We start from the raw sequence: 23,234 nt of genomic DNA, 5'->3' as shown, positions 1-23,234 counted from the left end.
TCTGGGACTTCTTCCTCCTCTTATTTGTGCAAAGCATTGAAAAAACATAGCTACAGCTTGGTAGGGCTGGAGAAAGGCAGAGCTGCAGGTGGCAGAGCCACTGCTTGCTTGCTGGACAGCCCCCACCCAGATCACCTCCAGATCTATCAGAGCTAGATTAGCCACAGTAGCCCCAGATTCAGGGCTACCTCCCACCTTCTGTGGTGGCTCAAGTGGCAAAACCAAGGCCTGGGAGAGGAGAGGAACCTGTAGACTCCAGCCCTCAGCAGCCTCCACCTCAAAGTTGTAAACCTAGAGCCTAACCCCTGTTAGGATGAACAGAGCAGGAGCAAGCCCTCCAGGCACATGGGGCCTGCAATTGCCAGACCATTCTCCCTGAGTCACACCAGCATAAGCCACTGCCACCACTGGTTGTTCCCTCCCCACACGGGCAGTGCCGATGGCCACACACAGCACCCACTTCTCTGTGGTACTTAATTTTATTGGTATAAAAGCCCACTACAGATAAAACTGCCTTCTCAGCCCGATGGCAGTTTCTCCCTCCCAGCCCTGTGGCACAGAATCAGGGCTGGTACCCGCCTGAAAATCCCCAAGAACAGGAGAGGGCAATGATCCATTGAAATGGTCCCTTGAACCCTCTCCCAAATCTGTGCCGGCAACAGCTGTGGCATTGCATCTCCTCCCAAGCCCTCCACCACCCTCCATGTCCACTGGGCCCTTTGGATACTGCCTTCTCCCCCGTTCTCCTCCCACCCTGTGAGCTCTCAGTACCCCTGGGTCCCCCAGCACCATCCTGCTGTACCAAGATACCAGCTCACTGCGCTACCACAGGTGAGCGCCTGGGCCGTGGCTCCTGTGGTAGCAAGACTGGGCAAAGAGGTGGAGAAAGGAGCCCCACAAGGGTCAGCCGTGAGCCAGAGCACGGCAGCACTTTGCAAAGCCCCTTCCCCCACCCTGCAGCAGGGAGGCAATGCGGGCGCCCCGCCCGGGCACGGGGGGCACCACGCCTGCGGCGGTGGGGGGAGAAGCGATGGGTTTCTTTGGGCTCAAGACTCCAGCAGTCCAAGGTAGCATCCTTCACAGGCAAGCTAACTAGGGCTGAGCTCACGGCAGGGCCAGTGGAGTCAGGCCCCCCAAAACTGAGCTGTTCTACGGGGGCTCCCAAAGGGGTGTTGGAGTGAGCCAGTCCCAGCCACACTGGTTGGTTGGTAGGTTGGCTGCCACAGCCGGACCCCAGCGCCTGCCCTGCTGGGGCTGGCCAGGGTCCCCGAGTCCAGGAGAAAAGATATTGCAGAGAAGGTGATGGCTGATCCTGCCACCAGGATAGGAGGGGAGGGCAGGGGTGGCTGGGGACAGGAACATCCTGCAGGGCCTCAGGATCCTGGTTGGGGGCTGGCTCCGCTCCGTAAACCTGCAGGAACCGAGAGGAGAAGGGGTCAGTTTTCACCAAACACTTGACTCCACTTCTCCCAGGAGAGGCAACAACCTGACTGTGGCCCCAAAAACCACTTGCTTCTCCTCGTCTGGGAGACAAGGGGATGATGTCCTTGTTCCAGCCACAGGGACAACCTCTTGCCATCCCAGCATGAGTCCTGGTACCCAGCAGGACCCACGGTGTCCCTATGCCCTTTACAGAGCAGGACTTACAGAGCAGGAAGCGCCGCAGGTTCTGCGCAGATCCCCCCGACAGTAGGTAAGCCCAGGCAGCGGCAGCAGCCATCAGCATGTAGGAGGGCACCAGGCTGCCCACATACAGGGGGTTGCAAAATGACTGCGGAGAGAGGCAGGAGAAGAGAAGGGTGAGCACGCAGGAGAGGGAGAGGGATAGGATGTGTGGCAGTGTCGCCACCTCAGTGAGTGCAGTGGGACAGAGGACACCAACTCCAGGATTTGGTTTGTGAAGGGCCAGCTGCTTCGCTAGTGCCAAAGATTGTTTCCCCCCAGCATGGTGACCAGTACCCCAAATACAGGTCCGGGTGCAGAGCTCTGCTCCCAGTTACTCACCGACCCCGAAACAGTGAGGTGCATGACAACGACCGCCGCGATCTCCCACCAGCGCCGATGCTCACAGCCATGGAAGAAGAGGATCCCCCAGAAGGTGTGAAGGAAAATCAGCACCATGGTCATAAAAGCTGCAGGGAGCAGCAGAGAGGTGTCATCAGGGAATTGCCCACCCTGACCTGGCCTGCAGGCTTGGGGAACAATGGGGAAGTAGAGATAATGTTGGGCTGGACTGGGAGGAGCTAAAGCATCTCTCCCACACTCAGGGAGAGATGGGAGAGAAGAGCAGGGAGGGTCACAGGAGACAGAAAAGAAGGGTTTGGCACAAACAGATGTGACAGGAGCTCAGATGGGTGAGGGTGTAGCATGGAGAGGACAGCATGGAGGGAAAACTTCATCCCCCCTGGCTCTGCTGCCTCTGTAGTGGGGCAGAGACATGAGCAAAGGGTGCCAGTCACTCACCTGAGGTCAGGAAGTACAGCTGCGAATCCCCATGGATGCCCACAGTGCCAGGCCCTAACGCATCCGCCAGCAGGTTGATCATGGAGAAGGCGCCGCTCATGAGACCAAAGCCCACGCCAGCCACTGCCAGGACAGGGACACTGTCAAGCCCTGAGCCTCCTAGGGGCCACGCCAGGCACCTCCCAGCCAGCTCTGGCATGAAAAATCTCCCTTTGCTCCCAGCACCACGCCCAGCCCTGCGGTCAGGGTGCCCTGCTCTGCACAGCACTCACCATATGCCATTTGCTGGATGGAAATGGGGGAGCAGCCGTCCTCACTGAGGGCCACCAGCCCCTCGATAGCCTTCCTGTGGGGTGAGAGCACAGTGGAGCCCAACACAGCCCAGCCATCTCCTGAGGCATGGTGCAGTACTCAATCTGTACTATGTCATCCTCCTGGTAACCTCCCCACCTCAAGCTGCAACATCCACCACGGAGAACATCCGTGTGACTTGTACCACCAGGCAAACCAGACATGTGAACACCACGTGAAGCCACACAGAAAGATTTTCCACAGAGGAATGTGGGTGCCAGCCAGCCCAGCAGAGCAGGGCTGGGGTGAGTAGGACATCGGGTGTAAGGCAAGCAGCAGCACCCCCACATGGAAAGCAGCTCCAGTGCAGGCAAGGGAGGCTGCACCTGATCTCTGCATTTATACTCCAAGAAAGATGTTGACAAACAAGGAAGGAGCTGGAAAAATTCTTTGGGGAGAGAAACTGGGAGAGGCTTCATAATTTTTATCAGCTAGAGGTGTGGCGGGTGAGCACATCAGATAGCTCCTCAGCCCAGGGAGGGCAGCAGAGCTTAGATCTGGAGATCCGCAAGCAAAACGCAGTGGTTTGTGTCAGAGGCTGCTCTGTGGAGCACTACTACCCTCTGCCTGCCTGCCTCCGACAGTGCCCTGCCGCAGGGAGCACTGCGAGCCCCGGCTCCCCTGGCCTACTCCCAGCTTCCACCCGGGAAAGCTGGAGGTTATGAGGGATGCCGACCCCAGCACTACCTGCCCAATGCCTGTCTGCACAGCCCCAGCACAGTGTCTGTCCATCTGTCCACACACAGGACAGAGTGCAGCACGTGCTCACCTGGCAGCACAAACCCTGCACTCCAAGCAAGTGGCACCATGGAGGCCGGGAGCTGCCGAGGCTGCACTGAGACTGTGTCCCGGGCTGGTCTGGGCACCAGGTCCTCCAGACCTTAGGGCTGCTCTGCTCCACCACCTGAGACCCACTGAGGTCAACACATCGGAACAGGTGCCACCCATGCACTCCCAGAGAGCACCGAGATGACTGGTGCCACATGTGACATCCCCCCCAGCCCAGGAGCTCCCGGACAACACGTGACACCCTCCACGGCCGTGACCACCATCCAGCAGCACTGGCACAGCAGGGGAGACACCATTACCTGAGGAGCTTGTAGTAAAGGAAGCGGAAGGCCTCCTGCAGCAGCACAGAGAACATCACCCCAAATATCAGGAGCCCCTTCTGCAGCCGCTCATCCCGCGGGTCGCTGGCTTTCACTGCGATAAACCAGATGAGGGACGAGAGCAGCAGCGACACCAGCCAGAAGAAAGCCCTGCAAGAGACAGAGCCTGCTGGCACTGGGGCTATGCCGGGGCCATCAGGACCATCCAGCACACCTCTGTGCTGGTACTGGCATGGCAGCTGTGCCCCAGCCTTGCCTGCTCTCCCACCAGCACCAGCGCTGCTCTGGTCCCAGTGCCGAGCAGGTGGTGCCTGTACTGGTCCCAATGCTGTGCTCTGGTCCCAGTGCCAGGCAGGTGGTGCCTGTACTGGTCCCAATGCTGTGCTGTGCCTGCACTCCTGCTCCACCACTCACCAGAACTGGCACCAGTGCCCCTGTTGTGCTCAAAGCAGTACCAGCACCTGTGCCAGGATCATATTCATGCCAGCAGCAGTACCACACCCTATTGGTCCCAGCGATACTGGTGCCAGTGCCCCAGCTGCACACACGCACCAGTACCACTCCCAACCCTCCACTGGTACTGGTAATATAGGTACTGGTGTCCATGATGTACCGATGGCTCTGACAGTAAGAGAAACAATGTTGGTGCTCCTGTCATGCAAAGAACAGCACCAGTATGAGTACTGGTGACCCCACTGAGCCCACAGCAGCACAGGTACTGGTCCCATGAGGGTGCCTCAGCCAGTACCAGTCACATGCCTCATGCCCCTCATGCTACCAGCACCCATCACATCCATACTGGTACCAGCACCTCTGTCACACCCATATGGCACCAGCACCAGCACTGGTCCCAGCACCCCATCACACCCATACTGGTACCACTACCAGCAGTGGTACCAGTGCCCCTTTCACACCCATATTGTACCAGCACCACCAGTGGCACCAGTGCCCCGTCATGACCATACTGGTCGTGTACAGGCACTGGGACCATCACCCTGTCACACCCACACTCGTACCAGTGCCCCTGTCACACCCATCCTGGTACCAGTATCCCTGTCACACCCACACTGGTACCAGCACCTCTGTCACACTTGTACTGGTTCCAGCACCCCTGTCACACTTGTACTGGTACCAGTGCTCCTGTGACATCCACACTGGTACCACCATCCCTTTCACTCCCATACTGGTACCAGCACCCCTGTCACACCCGTACTGGTACCAGCACCAGCACTGGTCCCTGCGCCCCGTGATCCCCACACCGCTCCCGGCACCGATCCTGGCCCCACATCAGCCCCCACAGCAGCGTCAGCGCCCCCACCGCGGGACTGACCCGGCGATGAGGATGATGATGCGGAGCGGATCGCGGGCGATGGTGAAGAGGAAGAGGCCGAAGGCGGGCCCGAAGGCGATGAAGGTGCACCCGAAGAAGACGGCGAGCGTCATGTCGGCGGGACACGGGGCCGGGACACACGGGACGCGGAGCTTGGTCCGGACGGGCCCGGCGGCCCTTCCCCCTCCGCCGCCCTTCCGGGGCCAGTGACGTCACGGCTGCGCGCGCCGCCGCCGCCGGAAGCGGCCACCGGGGCCGCGCCGGGAGGGGAGTGGCCTGACCGCGGTGGGCGGGTCTGACGGTGACGTCACGACGCACGGGCGGGAATGTGGGATATCGGGAGAAGGTGCTGAGCGCGGAGCTGGGTCTGGCGCTGGAAGAGGCTCCCCGGGGAAGGGGTCACAGCGCTAAGCCTGACAGAGCGCAAGGAGCGTTTGGAGAACGCTCTCGGGCACGTGGTGGGATTGTTGGGGGTGTCCCGTGCAGGAGGCAGGAGTTGGAGTTTGATGGTCCCCGTGGGTCCTTTCCAGCTCGGGGCATCCTGTGATTGTGTGGGAACACAGTCTGTACCCGGGGAGCTTGGCCTTGTCCCCACGGCCACCCAGGGACCAGGGTGTGCAGGGTGTCCCAGCCTCAGTGGCTCTGTGAGTCTGTGTTCCCTCCACCTGTGTGTTCAACCCAAACGAGACTTGACAAAGAAAGGGACTTCGGGACCCACTCCCACTTACTGGCACCCACACCCTCACGCACACCCTTTCTGCCCCCAGAAGACTTCGGACAAGTGCACAGGATGTCGAGTTCTGCAGGTGCTGAACTGGCCCCCGTGCCTGTCTCGGCACACCTGCAGCCAGGCTCAAAGCTTCTGAGGGGTCTGGGTCTCAAAGCATCTATTCATGAAATACTCATGGCCCTGCTCCTGAGAGGCACAATCCACAGCAGAGCACTCCAGTGTGGCACACAGAGGGCTCTCCTGAACCTGGGAAACCCTGTGGCACTGCCCCTCCAGCCCACTCCCTGGCCCTTGCAGCCAGCAAGTTGGAGGCTGGATCTTCGCTCCAGGGACACTACTGGAATTTGGCTGGATTGCTGGGGTTTGCAGGGCCGAGTCATGCACTGGCAAAAGGGACCCCAGAGGAGGAAATGGGGCACAAGTTTGCCTAAGGTTTTGTAACTTCTTTGCAAAACAGCTCAGAGTCAGACCACCTGGCCCAGAGGAAATCGTTTGTGAAGTGCACCAAGATGGTGATCCTAGCCCAGTCCACAAGGACAATAAACATCAACATAGAGAAGACATCCTGCAAGAAAGGCATCACATAACAGAACCCTGAGAACAGTGCTTTTTATTTACTTTTGCTCTGAAAGACAATTAATCAACATTGGGGCCAGCAACTACTAAACCAATACAATGAATGCTCCCCAAGGGTCCCTTGCTGCCTGTCACGCTGCCATAGGCTTGTCTTGCTGCAGGGGTGCTCCAGTGCTGGTCCCAACTCCCCCTGAGCATGTGGAGCAGGGGCCACACATCCTCCTTCACTGCACACTCCCTCACAGGCAGCACAGCCCCAGTGTGTAGTGCAGTACCAAGCACTGCATGTGGGGCATTCATAAGTCATATGGAAATGAGACAGCACCACGTGGTTTTGGTGTCCATGTTTCCCTCCAGCTGCCTTGTCCTCTGCTGGCATTGAGAAGTCCCTAATATCAATCTGGGGACAGGGGGATTTGTGTGACACTTGGCTTCAGGCTGCCTGACCTGTTTTGAAAACCCCCAGAGCCTTGCAACAAACCCTGCACAGCTCGACAACGTGGCTCTTCTGGACCTCACCCCAATCTCTCAAGCTGTAAATGCAGGGAGGGACTGAGGGGTGACAGTGGTCTGTGCCTGGCTCTGCACAGCTCAACATATCAAAATATCTCAGACACTCTTTGTGTGGTCCTCCCCCTCCAGCGTGTAGTTCAAGGGTATTGAACAGGAAGGATTTGGAGATGAAATGAGACGCCAGAGAGGCAAGAAAACTGGGGCAGAGGGCAGAGGTGAAAGGCTGCCAGATATTAATGGGGTGGTTTATCAATGGGGTGGCAGCCCATGACAGGGCTGAAAGCTCTTTGGGGAGATGTTCAGTCTGTCAGGCCAGGAGAAACAAATCCAAAGGTTGAAATTCAGTGGGAGATGTGCAGATAGAGGAAGAGAGGAGAGGACAGGCGCTTCAGTCCTCAGCATGGGCCTGTGGCGCATGGGGGACATGCCTCTAAGTCGAACTCCCATGCCAGCTGCTCCACGGTGCCCCAGCCTCCCAGGGCTTTCCCTGGCTGTCTTCTCTCTCTGCAGGGCCATGTGGGGGAAGGAGATGGGTGGGAGAATGGAGGAAGTGCAAAGCTTTGCTGAACCACGAAATGGCTCATGTCTTTCCCAGGCAGAGCATCACCTGGGAACAGATATCAGGATATTATTGCCAAACCACAGACAGTTCAAAGGAATGAAAAAGTCCTTGCAGAGGGTTGTAAATGGTTAAGTCAGATGGACTGGTACAAACCAGGAGGCAGCAGCAGCTAATGGGGAAAAAACAGTGGGTGTGAAAGGGCTCTTTGTCCCAGCAGGAAGGCGACAGAGGCTGGGCACCAGGACGCACCCTGACCAGAGCACAGGGCAGGCTTGTTTGCAGCACAGGGTGCAGGCTTCCAGAGGAAAGGTGATTTTACACTCTGGTTCTTTTTGGAACCAGACAATCCCCTGCCTGGAAGGTGCTTTGACTAAACAACAGAGTGGCTCAGCTGATGCACTGCAAGAAAACAAGGTAGACCCAGGGAGGAGCTCCAGCCTTTGCACAGGGACAGCTCAGCAGTCCAAGACAGTGTGTACTGTCCTCCCCCCCTGCTCACCGAGGTCCAGGGTGGGAGGCTGCAGCTCATGACAGGCCTTGCACCCTTTGGAGGATGAACAGAAAATGAGCACCCAATGCGCAGGGAGCTTTTTTACCTGTTGGAGAAGGACTTGGAACCACAAAACTGCTGGGCCAGGGAGAGGGCAGGAGGCCAGCAGCACCTGGGCAGGAAAGAGATGCAATCTCACCACCCTCCTTTCCTGAGCTGAGAGGCTCAGCAAATAAAGGAAAGCAGATAACAAAAGCTATCCCTGGCGGTCGCTCGCTGGGGCGATGGCCTGGCTCGACAAGGGGTCAGCATGAATTGTGTTTCCTGTCAGTATGTGGCTGTGCTTTTAGAGGGATATCCGTTGGGTGCCGTGGGACAACAGGGCTTGGCACACATCATGGAGGGGCCCAAAGCAAAGGGCAGGACTAGATCATGACTTTGGGCATCCCCAGGAAATCCAGCCTGTTTTGGTGACAGCAATGAGACACATCTGGCTTCTCTTCAATTTGTGTTGGAGAAAATATAGCAAGCCAGGAGGAAAGTTCCTGAACACTTTGGGAAGTGGTTGTCTGCTGCACTGATGTTTGCTAGCTTATACAGCTATCCCTCAGTCAAGGGTAATAGAAAATGCAACTGCTACACAGGGTGAGCAGCTAATCCCAGACATGGAGCAGACCCCAATAACTAATATCATGTGCACGCGTGGTCATGTGTTTGTATGTTTCCTCAGTGTCATACACAGGAATCCTGAAGCAGACTCCATGGAGAGGTCAAAGACCTTGTGGCTTCCCCAGGTGCCAAGTAGATAGCATGCAGAATGTGGAAGGGGGCATGCCAGTGACATAGTCTATCACTCTCTACTTGAAGAGGATGATGAATTTAGACTGAGCTTGAGATGCAGAGGTTTCCTCTGCATTCCAAGGAAGTGATGGAAATGAGGAAACACAGCCATGTTATCATTCTGAACCCCCCACAGCCACAGAGAATATCCATATGCTGGCTGTGGACTTGGGCCCCTGCAGAGCCTCCTTGCACGAACTGGGCAGGGAGACCCCCACCCCACCTCCCAGTGCCTGTGCCCGCCCACAAGGACCAAATGCAGCCAGGCATCTTGTCAAACTGCTTTAATATTTGGACATGAAGACAGGACAGAGCCAGTCAGGCTGTGCACAGACAAGATGTCCCTGAGCCATGTTGTAAGGCTGCAGGGCTTCCCTTCTCAATGGATGTGTGGATTTGGCCAAGATGCAGTTCAGCTGATGATGTCCTGAGCATGCCAGTGAGGTGCACGTGTTGGGTAGGGAAGAGGGATGGGGGCTCTCCAGGGCAGCTCAGAGGTTGTTCAGCTCCAACAAGGTCTGGTCCAGGACCTGGTGGATGCCCACGTTCTCCTCTTTGGCACTGGCCAGGCTCTCTGTGAATGCAAGGGACACCCAGACACACACACACAGACACAACCCAAGGGTACCCAGGTGCAGCCGGACCCACACACACCACACCAAGCACAGACACACGCACACAGACAGACATTTCAGTACAGCAGTGGCCTCCAGCCAGATGGGGCATTCCTGGTGGAGCAGAGTCCACACAAACCACCCCATCTCCGGCAGGGATGAGTCCAGCCACTCTGGGACCTGCCAGGGCACCCAGGCCAGTCAGGGCTGGTCACTGGGGCAGGCAGTTGCTGCTCTTCAGCATTTCCATCTTCCCACGGTGCCCGTGGCCCATGGCTGAGCCCTCCGCAGCACACGTGCCGCCGGTGAGGACCATGACTTGGCCAGCCCCAAGGCGTCAGCACTGGCTGGCTGTGGGCACATGCACAAACCCTTTGCCAGTGAAAGCGGAGAGCCAGCTTGACCACTGCTGCATGACCCAGCAGTGCTCCGAGAAGAAAAGGAGTGAGACAACAACCTCATAACAGCCTGGGAGGGCAGGCAGAGACGATAACAGAAAGATAAGGAGCCGAGCTAACAAGGCTACAGGGATGAGCTCTGCCAGGCAGCCTGCTGCCAAGGCAGCCTCCTCTGGTGTTCACTGCCAAATGGCATCCTCCTTCCCCGGAGATGGGGATGGAACAAGAGCTCTGCCTACCCAGCCCCATCTCCCAGTGCACCCTGCTGGTCTCTTCCCTGTCCTCTGCCCCAAGTTTGGGTCAGTGGGTGCTGCTGGGTCCCCAGCTCCTATCCCAGCGATCCTGGCACCCTGCAGGGACCCCTTTCTGAGAGGATCTTCCCTGCACATTTTGGGGTGACCAGAGTGAGGAGGAAGAGGCTGCCCATCAACTCCTGGGACAAGGGGAGGAAAGCAGCGATACAAACCACCACCTCCCTCCCTGGCAGAGCCAGGCTGATGCCAGAGGACAGCCATCACCATGTGGGCACCCCAGTACATCACAAAACCCTTATTCCTCTCCCACAAAAAAAACAATCAGGCTCCAGAGGGGCTTCCTGTCCCCCCCCACGCAGGGTAGTTACCCCTGTGAGGATAAACCAAGGTTTCACACCTCGCCTTGCACCAGTGGGGAGCAGGTAGGGGCTCCCAGCCCTGAGCCAGCCTGGCCAAAACAGGGCAGGGAGGCTGGGCCGGGGCCAGGAGCTCTGGGCAGCTCAGTTGTTAAGTTCAGTAAGGATGACCCGCAGCTCGTTAGTGAGAACACGGTTTTTCTCGGCCTCCTGCTGAGAGCGCTCTAGAGAAAATGGAGACGTCAACGCAGCACAGGAAAGAGAGAGAAAAAAGTGAGTTAGTGAAAAGAGACAGCATTCCCCAAAGCCCTCAGTGGAAACACCACAGCTGCCCAGCTAGCAGCAGAGACCAGCTGGACTGGCAGGAGGAGGCAAACCAGTACTGGCACAGGGACAGGTCTGCAGATCCGTCAATTTGAGAACTGGATTCTGGGGCACAGTATGGTGGTGAGGAAAGAGGAGGGGTATCAAGGACAAATTTAGGGATCACAAGAGATCACTGCTGAAGGGTAGCACCAGCTCTTTCACCAAGGGAAGGTGATGCAGGACACATAACAGGGCTGAGACTGCTGCTTGCAGGAAATGTCTGGGAGTGGAGACAGCAAATGGAGAGGACCAGGTCTAACCCTCATGTTTCACTCCAAAAGAGTCATGGAGAAGATGGCATGAGATGAGGAAAGCTGTGTATGAGAGCCAGAGGGTGACTGGGGTCAGCACAAAGGGCCCTGTTCCACTCAGCCTGGCAGTGCAGGAGCCTCTCGGGTCTCAGCCATGGTTACCCCGGGGGTCCTGCGAGCTGCCTGCAACCACCTCCTACCACACCGCTGACAGGACCCACGTGAGACAGGCAGGAGATGAGGGATAGAGTGGCATGAAGAAAACAAAGGAGAAACCAATGTTGAAATTTTATTGAAACCAACTCATTAAACCAAAGGGACAGAACATTAAAGAAAAGTCATGAGATGCAAACTGAAGAGCAATGTGCAAAGGACAGAAGGCGGGGTGAGGGAGGAGCTGGGGGTTGCCTGCCTGCCAGGGAAGGAGGTGACTGCACAGTCGGGCCCAACCCTCTATCCCCCAGGCCTGAGCTTTGGCAGTGGAGGTGCCGCTTCCCCAATGCAGGTCATCCCCATCCTGGGGCCAGCAAGCAGCACCGAGGGGCTTTGCTGGGAGTATGTGGGGGGGAGATGGCCCCCCATCCCCGGAGCTGCAGGGTCCCCAGTGCTTCTGCTGCTGGGGAGCCAAGGAGGGAGGTGCTGGAGCAAAAGACTTCTAGGCACAGCCCTGATCCCTGTTGGGCAATACCATGGCACAGACCTGCTACACAGGCACTATTCAGCCAGCATGTAGGACTCCATGGAGCTGCTGGCCTGCCCTGACCAAACAGTTCTAAGCACCTACATCTTGTCTCCCCAAAGAGGGGTACAGCGGGAACACCCTGGGCCGGCTCCTGTCCCAAAGGAGCCGACGGACAGGCACAGGCTAGGAAGGACAGAGGAGGACAGAGAGGGTGGGGAGAGGTGGGACGGTCAGGCAGGCAAGTAGCTGAGCTGGGGAGGGGAGAGGCAAGTGGGGAAGGGGCGCAGTGCTGGTGCCCAGCAGGGGGCTCAGAGGGAGGTGATGTCATTAAGTGCATTGTCCAGCTCCTCGCTGATGGCTTTGTACTTCATCTTCTGCGCATACACTTCATCTGCAGGTGGGAGCAGGCAGGGGGCAGATGGTGGAGCAGAGTGGGGGGCACAAGGTGGAGAGAGAGAGTGGCTGTGAGCGGCGGGCTGAGGGCAGCAGGAGCATGCAGGCACAGGCGGCATGGATGTGACCCCATTCCCCACCCAAAGGCAGAGCCCACACCCCAGCTCTGCACTCCTGCACCAGACACCATGGCATCCAGCCTCCCACCTCCCTGAACCCCTACCCACCCCCTCACCCTGGCCAAGCCCTGTCCAGCCCCACCAGGGGCACAATGTGGCCAAGTGATGCCCTGGGAAAGAGGAACACAGGGCTGGCGGGGACATTTTACCTTCTAGGTCGTCAATGGTTTTCTCCAGCTTCGCCACAGACCTCTCTGCAAACTCCGCCCGGGTCTCAGCCTGTGGGAAGCACAGTGGGGAGAGGGTGAGCTGCAGGGCACCACAGGGGCGGTGCAGGCTGCACTGCACTCCAAATCTGCCTCATTTGCATCTCTGGTACCCTTCTCCACAAGCGCTCCTCTGGTAAAGGCAATGGACAAGAAAAGTCAAAGGCCCCATGGAGCCTCACACCCTAAACCAGAACAGATTCATAGAGGGGCATCCCAGACCCAGGCACCTGCTATGCCGCAGAGCTGCAGTTTGGGAAACTGTGAGAGGACATGGGCATAAAGGGGTCAAAATCCACTCAGGATGGCAAACTCATGCCTGCACTGATGCAGTGGCAGCCCTATACTCCTTACCTCCTTCAGTTTTTCCCCTAGAAGCTTGATTTCCTCCTCGTACTTGTCCTCCTTGGTAGAGTACTGCAGAGACAGAGACAGGCACCTGTGAGCCCCAGGGGAAACCTTCATCTGTCCTTCACTCTAGCAGGAGATCACAGCACCCCCACACCCCACGCACTCCATCCAGCCTCAACAGCCTCACTGGGTCCTACCTTGTCAGCCTGGGCCTCCAGGGACTTCAAGTTGTTGGTGACAATTTTCAGCTCCTCCTCTAGGTCACCACATTTACTACATCCCAAGCAGGGCCGGCAGGAGGGGGGGAGCAGGGCCAGAGGGCAGGAGAAGAGCAGGAGCAGAAAGAACGGGCACAGGGTAGCAAGAAAGAAAGAGAGAAAACAAGTTGAGAGAGGAGAAGACTCAGTGCACGTGGACAAGGAGCAGAGCTGCTGCGAGCAGGAGCTGCCGGGACGCATCTGTTCATCCATTCCTTGTGCTTCCTTGCACGGACACCTCGTGCATTACCACCAGCCGGGCTCTCACCGGCCCTGCCAAGGGAAGCAGGGATGGAGGGATGGAGGAGCGTGCCCAGCCTGCACCTGCTGGAGAGGGAGGTGAGGGGAGGCCAGTGGTAGAGGCAGTGGTGCAGAAGAAAGAGGTGGCTCGCATGGTTCGAGAGACAGCGACAGAGAGAGGGGGGCTGCTGCACATCGCCCCGCACCCCTGCCCCAGTACCTCTTCCTCTGAGGCAATGAGGGATTTGAGAGACTGGTCCATGGTCCGCAGCTCTTCTTCCAACTGTCTCATTCGGCTGGGGTGAAAGAGGGGCACCCCGGGGTGGGGGGACAGCAGAGAACAGGGTCAAGGATGTGATGCTGGTGGGTTGGCACCCCCCTGCCCCCAGCCTGCAATCCCAAGGACCACCCCAATGCCAGGCCCTGACACTCCCAAGGAGGGTCATCCCTATCCCCATGCCCCAGGGATTTGGGGCAAGGGCTGTGTGGGACCCCTGCACACTGCCTGCCGGGAGCCCTGCTCACCTCTCTGCCACCTCTGCCCTCTCCTCTGAGCGCTCCAGCTCTCCCTCAAGGACCACCAGCTTGCGGGCGACCTGTTGATGGGAGAAAGAGGCATATGTTGGCCCTGTGCTTGCCCCAGCTGGGGGCACAGGGCTGCGAGGAGGTGGCTCTGGGTGCTGCCAGGGGGTCAGGACTGGGGAAGGGGGTATGCACCTCCTCATATTTGCGGTCAGCCTCCTCCGCTATGTGCTTTGCCTCCTTCAGCTGCATTTCCTGGAGCTCCATTTTCTCCTCATCTTTCATGGCCCTGTTTTCAATGACCTTCATGCCTCTGAGGAAAGACCAAGCCAAAAGATGTTACTGCCGTGGATCAAGGTGGCATCTGCACATCTGTACCCTAACCTCACCATCCTCCAGAGACACAGGACATTGCTTGGCACTTGCTGGCCACCCCACACAGTAGGGTCACTAGCAGTACCCTAAAAATGCTCCTGTGCACAATTACAGTGGAGCTGACTCCAGGGCTACGCCCCAGAGTGAGGACATGTGGCTGTGGTGGCCCTCAATCAGGCAGGTCCTGAACCCAATCTGTAGCGGTAAAAAAGTGTGCAGCTGAAGATGAGCCAGCCACAACCTCCACAAAAACAGCCTGACAGGCCAGCAGCCTTTAGGAAATGCTAGAGAACATCCTGTGGCAAAGCCTTTCTCATTCTGGATGATGCTCACAAACAGGGTTACCAAACCCTGTGAACCCCTACAGAAGGGACTCCTGCAGACTCTTCTCCTCTCACTCAGATGCTGTTACTCAAACTAGTCTTTGCCAATGGAGGGAAGAGCTCACGTCATTGTCTGGAACACTGTGACATGTCCAGGCACTCCCACAAACCTGAGTGCCCTTGCCTGCACAGCTCCTGTCCAGGAAACCTGCCTGCCATAAGGATGGGGCAACACACACTTTGTAGCTCTGCTTTTGAATTAGGCTGTTTTGTTGTCAAATCTGAACTTAGTTCCCAGGCACAGATGTTGCCTCCTGGGCTGTTGTTGAGACCCTGAGCACAGGACGCTGCTCTGGGTAAGAAAATACGTTCCTAGCTTCCTCTGTCTTCGGGTACAGTCTGGTGTTTTCATAAATACCAGGTAAATTTTATCAGGATTTTATGCTCTGGAAATTTCAGTCTTTTTAGGAACGCCTGTGCCTGGAGGACTTCTTTGCATTGTGGCTTTGCTCTCTCCCTTTGGAGTCTGCAGGAAAACCAACATAAACCACATGAGGTCCTTTCAGAGGGACCTCACTGCAAAACTAAGGGGGCTGCTTGCAATCAATACCCCCACCTGATACCACCCCCACTGTCCTTTCCCATCACACCTCTCGCTCTCATCAGCTGCCTTCTCAGCCTCCTCCAGCTTCTGCAGGGCGGTGGCCAGGCGCTCCTGGGCTCGGTCCAGCTCCTCCTCTACCAGCTGGATACGGCGGTTGAGGGAAGCCACTTCAGCCTCAGCCTGGGGGAGCAGAAACTCCTCAGTCATTCCATGTCACACATACACACACAAATATATATATATATATATATATATATACACTTTTTAAAGCATTTTCAGTGGTTAGTTCTGCATTTACAATCCGAAACACCCCCTTGGCACTGTGCAACAAGCCAGCACTCACTGGAATGGGATGGCTGGGCATGCATCCCCTTGCCTTTCCATAGGGACAACAGAGTTATCCCCATCCCTAGTGCTTCTCCCAGCCTTGCAACCCAGACTGGCACGTGCAGCCCCTCCACCAGGTCCTCGCACGTCCGGCTCCTGCCCTGGGGAGAGACAGGCCATGTTCCCTGGGGTAGGGTGGCTGTGGCAGCCGTGCCGTCACAGGGGCGGTATTTGGGGTTTGCAGAAAAGCGAGTTCAGGGGGAGGAATGCCCTGTGCGGCTTCGCTCCCGAAAAGGAGATCGGGAGCCGCTTAAGGATTTCCTGTTTACAGAGGCGGCAGACCGAGCTGGGAGCTTCTCCTGCGGGAACCCCCATGGCCCTGTGCAACAGGACAGCCTGAATCCAGCACGGAGCCCCCTCAGCTGATGTACAGCACAGCGCCGGGGGCAGTGGAGCGAGTCGCCCTCGGCAGGCTGGCACCCGGCCAAGATGCGGCTGGCAGGACCCACTGGACCAGAGCCCTCCCTTTCCCAGGCTCCCCACGCACAGGGCTGGGAGCTGGGGCTGGCCAGGAGCAGTGGCCCTGGCCCTCCGCCAGTCCCTTGACGCCTGGCCTCGCACTCTTTCCAGTTGGTAAAGGCCTCCAGCTCCATCGCCACAGTCGGGAAACGCTGCCTCAGCAGCTCTCAGCTCCGCTTCCCACCGAGTGGGGGGGATAGTGCAAGGAAGACCTCATCCGGATACAAAGGGATGGGTGGCATTGAGACCTCGCCATGGGGAGCAGCCCCATGCACCAACACAGGGGATAATGTCTCCTGCTTATACACAGGCTGGAGCAGGACTGGCCGGATGCAGTGCCCAGCTCCATCCAGCCTCATGCTCCAGCCTGGGAATGCCCTGGGGGACATTAGCCAAGCAGAGGGACCACGGGAGCAGCGAGGGGCTGTCACTCTGCAGTCACCCTGCATGGCACTGAGCATCCTCGATCCCCTGTGAGGAGGCAGCAGGGTGGGGACAGGCGCAGCCAGCACCTCTCTGAGAGGGCAGCCAGCCCCACAGCTGGTACGACAGTCACCTCCGCCCCATGAACAACCTTTTTTCTGGGCTTTCTGAGAGCTGGTCCCTTGCCAGACTGCCCAGTGGGGAACTGGGACTGGCCCCTGCAGGGCGATGCTCTGCCTGCAGCATCTGTCTCACCTCGTCGGGAGCTTTTTTTTCCCAGGGAATCACCTCCAAAGTGGGTCAGAGCTGCCCGGATGGACACTGGGGAACATGAGCTCTCCAGCAGCTCCTAGACCGGGGAACCCGATCTGTGGCTGCAGGAAGGGGCCATTTCCTCCGCACACAGCCCGAGTGACAACAACCTGGGTACCGCACCCAGCTCTGCCGCTCCTGATATGGTGAGAATGTAGAAAGAGTGGGCATAGGAAACAGAAAGAAAGGAAGAAAATAAAAAGCCTCAACAACTAAAAAGCCAAACCACGAACAAGCTGACTTTTGGGAATGTCATCCCGTTGCCAGAGTGGTTGTGTGAAGGGATGGCTTGTCCCCACGAAGGGACAGGCTAGAGAGATAAAGGCTCTCCGACTGCCGCGGCCCGGACCGCAAAGCCCGCTGGAAGCTAGACAAGATCCTGGGCATGGGATTCTGAGCTGTGCACGCCAGCCTGCGAGGGAGGGGATCCTTTCCCAGGATGCGCCCGATCCCAGGAAGAGCCAAGGCAGGGCTTGCCGCTGCCGCTCCCAGCGCCCCGCCAGCCGGGAAGCCCCGGGGAACCCGGCAAGCAGCATCTCTCTGGCGCAAGAACCACGGAGGAGGGAGGCGGCTGGAGGAGGCTGCCCCAAGCCCCCTGCCCCGGGGGCTCTCGCCAGCTGGGTGGCAGCTCCCGTCGGCTCCCCCGAAACCGCCCCGCGCTCCGCTCCGCTCCGCCCCGGGGGCAGCCAGCCCGGCTACCGGGGCGAGGGGCGCGGGGGGCCGGGGGCAGCCCGCCGGGAGGGATGCTGGCAGCGGGGCCGGAGCCGCCGGGGCATCCTGGGGAGCCGCCGGGGCGCCCCCCGCTCCGCCGCGCCCCCTTTTCATCCCGGCGGCCCTTACCCGCTCCCGGGCCTGCCTCTCGATATGGTACTCCCGCTGCAGGTGCTCGGCGCGTTCCTCCGCCTCGTCGGCCACCTGCTGCAGGCTCTGGATCTTCTTCTTGACGGCATCGATAGAGCTGGCGCTGGCCATGGCGGGGGCTGCCGGCGGGGAGGCCACACCGCCGAGCCCTTTGTGGGATCCGCCCTTCTCGGGCAGGAAGCGCTCAGGCAGCGGCCGCTCCCGCCGCCCGCCCTGCCTCCATCCCTTCCTGCTCCTCCTCCTCCTCGTTCTCCTGCTGCTGTCTCCGACCGACCTGCAGTGCCGCTCCCCCGGGCAGGACGCGCAGTGCCCACCCCCGCCAGGGGACAGTTCCCACAACGGGAGGGGTGCGCAGGGCCCCTCATCCCAAGCAGGACATAAGGAGGACCTCCAGGCAGGACGCGTGGTCCTCCCCAGCAGGGGTCACACCCCTCACCCAGGCAAGATGCACAGCGGCTTCTAGACAGAGCGCACTGTCCCCTCAGCCGGAGTCAGCACACATCCTCCCAGGCAGATGCGTAGTTCCCACTGGCAGGACACATGGTACACCCAGGGAGGGCACACAGTGGCCCCCAAGGCAGGCATGCAGTCCCCTCCGTGCCCAGGGTGTATGGTGCTCCCCTGCCAGGGATGTACAGTCCCACTGAAATCCCCCAGAGCGATGGAGAGGACCCCAGGAAAATGGATTCAAATATTTCCAAGAGTCCAGAGAGTCTGTGGGTGCTGGAGCCTGATCCTCGAGGCCACACAGCCACAGGAGCAGTGTATCCATGAGTGCTCCCAAAGTGCTGCCCTCTGCGCTTCTTGCTGCAGAACTGAGGAGGGTCATAGACTTTTCCCTGTAGAAAGTCAATAAGAGGTATGAAGCAGAGCCTGCTCCAGGGTGTCCTCCAGCAGTACCTGGGGCTGCAGCCAGGTCCCCAACATCCATCTCATTCAGTCCCTTGGCATCTGCTTCTTCAAGTGAGGACCTGTCTGGCAACCCTACAGAGTTCCATGGGGCACATGGAGCCCCCTGCACAACCCAGCTGCCCTAGGGGCTGTGTCCTCTAGGGCAGGCCAGTCCCCCAGCTCCTGACATTCCACCCCGGCTGGGGCACATGTCTTGATCCATCAGGAAAAGCCTGGCTGGCACTCAATCCTCCCTTAAGAAGCTCTGACAGCTCCCAGGCAGCCCTTACTGCACTTCACACCTGCCTCCAGGGATGTCAGTTCCCAGGATGACCCCACCAGCTGCCATCAGCTCCAGGGCCAGGGGTCCTGGGGGTGACCCAGCCACACTGCTGTCTGTGTTCTGCAGCTCTGTGTCCCCTTGCCAAGCAGCACTGGAAGAGGCAATCCTGTGGGTCCCCTAGGAGCACAAGGCCTTGGGCTTGGCCATGGGTTTGGCCTTGGTCCCGGCTGATCCTGCCCCATTCCCAGTCTGATGCCTGGGTGCCAGGAGTGCTCCCAAGCTGGGGCATGGGGCCCAGAGCAGAAACAAGGATTCCTGGCAGCAGTGGGGCAGGGATGAGCTGGCTGCAGGCATGTGGGGGACAGACTGGGGGGCAGCCATTCTGGTCCTGCTGTGGCCAGGCTAGGTGCCTCCTGCTGTGGCCCCACCCCGAGATGCAGTCACTTCCCAGCAGAGTCCCGTTCCCTCCCACCAGCTCAGGGAATCACCAAATAAGAGCAAAGTCTTGGCCGGGGAGTGCAGCTGGGGCGGGAACATGGGTGAAGCTTTTGGGATCATGGCCTGGGAACGCTGGAGTTTCCCTAGGCTCCTCTGAGGTGGCTGGGGACAGGCCACTGCCGGGGATGTGGGGGGATGGAGGGAGCTGTTTTGGCTAAACCCGCTGTCTCAGCTGCACTGTGTCCAACAGCCCTTGCCCGCATCTTGACCCGGTCACCATGGGCTGTCCCTCTTGGGTACAAGAGGTGATGGGACCACAGTGGCCTTGCAGAGCTGCTGGGAAGGCGCTGTCAGCACTGTGGAGTCGCTGATCAGGAGTCAGGCACTCCCTGCTCTGTGGCACCATCTGCCCCCTCTTCAAGTGCCTGGGGCATCATATTTGCACTCCTTAGTGCAGTCCCCATGGCCTTTATGCACTGCCATCCAGTGCCAGTGGCAGGACAGTGCTGGAATGGGACAGGTGTTTATTCTTTTAAGGCATTGACCTTTTAGTCAAGGGCAGGAGGCTATCTGGATCACTGGTGTGGGCCCTGACCTGGCCAAGGGATGGAGACACAGGCAAGCACTATCCTAGCAGCCATGGGGAGAATGGTGGGTGAACTCTAGGGATCTGCCTGGTGCTTCCTTGCTGAAGCCAGGAGCTGTTCTGCACCTCGCACCAGGGAGGAGATGACACCAGCCTTGGCACTTAGAGCTGTCAGCACATCCAGGTCCCTGGCACATGGACCTGGTAACTCCCAGAGCCCCACACATGGTACAGCCTGTCTAGGCTTTGGCATGGACCTGGGGTGGCTGTGCTGGTGATAGAGCCTCAGTCCTGCTGCATCCAGCCTGCAGCCTGACACTGTTCCTTCACCATGGCTCCTGCTCTGGCCCTTCCCTGAAGTGGTTGGTGGCTTCTATCCGCTGTATCTGCTGGTATGGGATTCTCCATGTCAAAGCCCACAGACTTGCCCAGCCACTGTGGACCAAGAGCAGGGAAACACACCTTCCCCACCCAGGATGGCATTGTCAGCAGCAAATCACTCTGCATCCCATAGCTGACATCTGCCCAGTGCCACCGTTTGCCCCTTCCTTGGAGTTTCACACTGGAAACGTCCCATCCACTCTCAGCCACACTGAGTTTGCCCTGTCCCACATCAGCACAGATCCAATCAGACCAGTGTGAACCCCACTGCACCCAGCAGCCACCCTGACCAGCTTGGCATGCCTGCCCCATTCCAGGATAAATGTGCCCTTTCAGAGGATTTTTGATGTTTTAACTACTTTGTTAAGTATCTAATTAAACCAGGGCAGGTCTGTTGGATCAGTAAACAAGTCTGGGGGACCCCCTGGCCACTGCCCAGGGGCTCTGGGCTGCCACAGGGATTTATGTTGCCGCTGCTTGTCCTTGTCTGGTCACCCCTGTCCTCAGTGGCCCCCTCAGAGATTTGACACATCTCCCCCATTTAGCTCCATAAACCAGCTGGGATTGAATTTTTTGTTCTCAATCCTAAAAAGCCTGGCCATGCCCTGCTGGCTGTGCTCCAGATGGCTCTCCTTTAGCTTCTCCTCCAGTTTCCAGGGTTGGTTTTCATCAAAGAAGGGCTGACTATCAAAAGGAGGATTTATTTATAGGGTGTCAAATACCCTGTGTGGCACCACAGGTCGTTATACCCCATTCCTGAGCGGCCCCATGGCCGCACACAGCTGTTCCACCCTTCATCCTGGCCAGGCACAAGCCAATTTCAACACCTTCCTAACATCTCCCCAGAGGGATCTATTTCCCAGGAGAAACATCAGTCATGGCACTAAATAAAACTCTTCCTGTCTTGCCCTTCCCAGGGTACAAGGTGGCACATTGGACCCCAAATCCACGCACCCACATCCCACTCAAAGTCCCCTTCCATGCACCCTGAACATTTTTCCTTGTGGCCAGCACTCAGCAGCTAAGCACAGCAAGAGATTTGACCATTTCCCTGCTCTGCCACTGCCTGTTAAGCCCCACAGTTCTCCTAAGAGCATTGTGGAGGTGCGTGCCTGGGGACCTGTGACACAGCTCTGGACACTTGTCCCCATTAGCTTTGGGGAGCCAGGCTGTCGGCTGCCCGCAAAGCTCCAGACAGGATCAGCCACTCCAGCACTGCCCACCACAGCTGGCCTGGCCCCTGCACCCCTGACAGGACCCATCAGCCCAGTTCGATGTCAGCATCGCAGGAATGGGATCCTGACAGTCTTCCCCTCGGACGCTTTCCATATAAGGGCCCCCTCTTTCTTTAACCGCCGCCCCCTCCGCCGAGGTCCAGCGCCCGCCTGCACGGGGGAGGAGTTGCTGGCGTGCCTACTTACGTCTGTGGCTTTCTTCTCTGCCTGCTCTAACTTCTCCTGGGCCTCCTTGACAGACTCGGAATACTTCTCCACCTCATCCTCAGTGCCCTTCAGTTTCTTCTGCAGGCCCTGCTGTTCCTCCTCCAGCTGGGGAAAGGACAGAGGACAAGGGTCAGGACGGATGGTGGTGTCTGCAAGGCTGAAAGGGGATGGCCACCCTCCTCCTTGTGACACCCAGGGTGTGGGGGCACAGCAGGAGAACATGGACATGCTCCTTCTGTCAGCTTTGGATCTACATCTCCTTGGGATGCTCTTGTCCCCCCCAGCATGCCTGAGCCTGGTGGGTGTAAGGGGGGGGTGGTCTTCCTCCCTGTGTAAGGGACTGGAGAACTCCTGACTTGGGGACACAGCTCTGGGGAATGCCAATCTGTGTCCCTATATCCGTGTCAGTGGGGTGGGAGTATTACAGTCCCCAGGGTTCTCCCTGGCACGGGAATAGGGAGGTGGCACTGGGATGTCCTGCTGAGATAAGGCATGTTTGGGGGGACCAGTGTGAGGGCTCAGGGAAAATGGACTGAAGTGCTGCACCCTAGGGACAGGCCTATAGGGGATGAGGCCCCTTGGGATGGGGTCCCAGTGAAGTAAGGTCTCTGGGGCTGGCAATCCCTAGGTTGGGATCCACAAGCAGGACACCCAGTGGGGCACAGTGCTTGGGGCAGGACATCCTTAGGACAGGGGACTCCAGGCTGGACAACCGTTGTGGGGAAGTCCCTGGGGCTGGGTGGAGGATCCCAAGGCTGGACAATCAGAGGGATGGGGTCCCCAGGGCTGGGCATCCAGCAGGACAGGGGCTCCAGGGCTGGACACCCCTAGGGCAGAGAGTCTCTGGGCTGGACACCCAGCAGAATGGGGTCCCCTGGGCTGGCCACCCCTAGAACAGAGGGTCCCGAGGCAATGCCAGAGAAGGTCGTGGGACACCCACCTGCTTGCAGCGGTCCTCTGCCTGCTTCTTGTCAGCCTCCGCTTGCTCGGCGCGGTCGATGGCATTCTCCTTGTCCAGTTTCAGCATCTGCATCTTCTTCTTGATGGCCTCCATGGTGGCGGTGGGTCGGCGGCGGGGCGCGGGACGGCAGCGGGACGCGGAGCACCGGGAGCGGCGGGAGCACCGGGAGCGGCGGGAGCACCGGCACTGCGCTCCCCGCCCCGCCGCGCCGTCTAAAAGCTGGGGAGGGGCCGAGCTGGGCAGGGTCGGCCCCGGCGCCTCCCCCGCCGCCCGCCAGCACCTTTTAGGGACAGGCTCGCCACTGGCCCTCGCACCGAGCGGGACGGGGGGGCAGCACCCCCGGAGGGCATTGCCACGGCCCCGGGCACCCCCGGTCACTGTGGTGCGGGTACCCCGGTGGCACTGGGCGATGCACACTCCGGGGCGATGCCCTAGTGCTACCCCAGGGACACTGGCTGAGGGACACTCCGTAGCG

General features: G+C 58.7%; 2 protein-coding genes across 13 annotated transcripts; both read right to left on the bottom strand.

The window, feature by feature from the left end:
- Nucleotides 1-460: 460 nt before the first annotated feature.
- LOC135407651 (gamma-secretase subunit Aph-1b-like) lies at nt 461-5,475 on the bottom strand. The gene is made up of 7 exons (XM_064642879.1): nt 5,254-5,475; nt 3,903-4,073; nt 2,736-2,809; nt 2,464-2,586; nt 2,005-2,132; nt 1,648-1,771; nt 461-1,411 (listed from the first exon to the last, which is right to left on the bottom strand). Exons 1-7 carry the CDS (start codon nt 5,364-5,366, stop codon nt 1,374-1,376), a joined length of 771 nt encoding a protein of 256 aa, XP_064498949.1. The 5' UTR covers nt 5,367-5,475; the 3' UTR covers nt 461-1,373.
- Nucleotides 5,476-9,233: 3,758 nt separating this feature from the next.
- Nucleotides 9,234-22,985, bottom strand: TPM2 (tropomyosin 2). Of its 12 annotated transcripts, none has more exons than XM_064642524.1 (9): nt 22,739-22,985; nt 21,778-21,903; nt 15,382-15,515; nt 14,229-14,346; nt 14,037-14,107; nt 13,732-13,807; nt 13,018-13,080; nt 12,607-12,676; nt 9,234-9,538 (listed from the first exon to the last, which is right to left on the bottom strand). In XM_064642524.1, exons 1-9 carry the CDS (start codon nt 22,850-22,852, stop codon nt 9,456-9,458), a joined length of 855 nt encoding a protein of 284 aa, XP_064498594.1. In that variant the 5' UTR covers nt 22,853-22,985; the 3' UTR covers nt 9,234-9,455. The 12 variants fall into 12 exon arrangements, with proteins under 12 accessions (XP_064498594.1, XP_064498592.1, XP_064498601.1 ...); XM_064642522.1 differs by lacking the exon at nt 13,732-13,807 and adding an exon at nt 13,212-13,287 and having other exon boundaries at nt 22,739-22,977; XM_064642526.1 differs by lacking the exon at nt 9,234-9,538 and adding an exon at nt 10,511-10,810.
- Between the last annotated feature and the right edge of the window lie 249 nt (nt 22,986-23,234).

This window comes from Pseudopipra pipra, chromosome Z (genome assembly GCF_036250125.1).
Source record: "Pseudopipra pipra isolate bDixPip1 chromosome Z, bDixPip1.hap1, whole genome shotgun sequence".
NCBI lineage: Eukaryota > Metazoa > Chordata > Aves > Passeriformes > Pipridae > Pseudopipra > Pseudopipra pipra.
The sequence above is the reverse complement of the archived record's forward strand: the minus strand, read 5'-3'. Positions and strand labels throughout refer to the sequence as shown.